General features: G+C 34.1%; 1 protein-coding gene across 1 annotated transcript in view; it reads left to right on the plus strand.

Moving 5' to 3' along the window:
- The window catches only part of LOC109133369 (subtilisin-like protease SBT4.1), a 9,483-nt gene extending 8,711 nt beyond the window's left edge, over positions 1–772 (plus strand). Inside the window, exon 5 of the mRNA XM_019246416.1 lies at positions 7–772. Within this exon, the coding sequence (XP_019101961.1) occupies positions 7–584 (578 nt within the window). The 3' untranslated portion in view covers positions 585–772. The remainder of the gene's footprint in view (positions 1–6) is intronic.

The raw sequence follows: 2,216 nt of genomic DNA on the forward strand, positions 1-2,216 counted from the left end.
TTGCAGCCACGGAGATGACAGATGAGGGGAATGAGTTTGCATACGGGTCAGGTCACTTAAACGCTGCAAAAGTCCTAGACCCGGGTTTGGTCTACGAAACACATTACCAAGACTACATAGATTACATGTGCAAACAAGGTTACAACACAGAGAAGCTAAGATCAGACGCTGGAAGCGACAAAATAGATTGCTCCAAGACAGAGATAGACCCCAAAGCCGACCTCAACTATCCAACCATGACGGCTCGAGTCCCCCTCGATGCCCCATTCGAAAAAATCTTCCGTAGAACGGTCACCAACGTTTACGACGGAGAGTCCACTTACCGCGGAGAAATCAACTACCCGCGGGGTGATAAGGCCTTTAACGATATCATTGTGGACCCTCCACAGTTACAGTTTAGTGAGTTGGGACAGAACAAGACTTTCACGGTGACTGTCACCGGAACATCGAAGCCGAATTGGAAGGCGGGGAAGGCGTTTATGACAAGGAACACGTGGCTCACGTGGACGGAAATCGATGGTTCTCGCAAAGTCAGGAGTCCCATTGTCATATACTCTGATGAGGGACCCGAAGCTTGCACTTGAATTCCCCAAGAACTAAAGCTGCCTCTCTGCACTCTTTATTAATAATATACTCTGTTTATTTATCTAGTTAATAAAAGACTATCGAGTCTTAATTAATGATCCCTCCGTTGATAGAGAGTGTGTCCTGTACTAAGTCATGATTTAAAACCTTCTTATATATAAATTAATGAATAATAAGTTGTGAAAAACAAACGCTCAGAAGGGAGTCTAATAAATACAAATGCCGTTATAATGATATAGAACTTATGTAGCTACGCACTTTTGGCCTAACGTTTTCATTGCTTACCATTATTTCAAAATGTTTTTTTTTTTTTTTTGTAAACATAAATTCAAATAATTTTGCAGCAGAACTCACCCATGAAGAGGTTGAGAAATTACATGGTACGTTTGTTCAACAAAGAAACAAAAGTATACATTTACTTAATGCAAACAAAAAGAAAACACATCAAACCCAAATTTTTGTTGTGAATTGGTTGTGACCATGAATCTCTCTGATTTCAAGATATAAAAATACATTTAGTTTAAAACATTTATCTCCAATGAAAGGGAACATATCTGGTGAAAAATGTTGTTTCAGAATTTGTCACCAAATATTTAATTTATGTCGTACTAACAAATTGTAAAAGTGACAACCAAAATAATATTTGTAAGGCTCTAAATGATTTTTTCTATTTATCCTATATAAATGTGTGCAGGTGAGAAAGGGATTTATGGTGTAGACGAAGAAATTAAATACTTCACGGACGTCGAACCCTTTCGCTCTATTTAATATTGTAAGCTTCACTTGGACAGAACTAAAAAAAAAAAAAAAAAAAAAGATGATTAAATATGAAATGCATTAGAAACTAAAACTCAATCGGTCCAGCTTTTGTTTTTCTGTGTATTAATTCATCAATCGATGGTGACGTTGTAGTGTATCTTCTAATACTCTCTCTTTGCACCCACGGAAATGTTAGATGAGGGCAATGAGTTTGCATACTCGAATAGAATAAACCTTAGAACGAAAATTAATTTAAATGGATTGTAACTATAACACATTTTTGTTTTAAAGATAATGTTAATTATCATTTTTCATGCGAGTTGTATATATATAACTAAATACACTATAGTCCTCATATATAAACAAGTGACCCTTAAAATTTTGTTCTGTTTCTTTTATTAGAGTTAAATTTTATAAGTTATATATTTGTGATGCAAGTTTATATTAATTAAAATTCTAAACCAGCATTGTTGAAAGAAACCAAAAAAAATAAAGTAATAATAATTCTAAGCCTAAGGCAACATGTTGTTAATGTAGATTTATATAGAAACAGATCATGAGATATATATTCTTGCATGCATCTGTTTAACTTTTCCAGCCTAATTATGGTGATTTAGGAAGTTATTAGTTTACTACTTTAGTAGTATTTTTTTATAATTCATAATTGAAGATAAAGAAGTTTAAAAGTGATAACAACGCACGCTCAGAAGGGAGTCTAATAAATACAAATGCCGTTATAAACGCTAACCACAATATGTCACAAAACTTATACCTACGCACTTTTGGCCTAACGTTTTTCGTTGCTCACCACTATTTATAATTATAATTACAGTACAGTTTATTCCATTCAAATTTCAAGTCTGTTTATTATA

This window comes from Camelina sativa, chromosome 6 (genome assembly GCF_000633955.1).
Source record: "Camelina sativa cultivar DH55 chromosome 6, Cs, whole genome shotgun sequence".
NCBI classification, from domain to species: domain Eukaryota; kingdom Viridiplantae; phylum Streptophyta; class Magnoliopsida; order Brassicales; family Brassicaceae; genus Camelina; species Camelina sativa.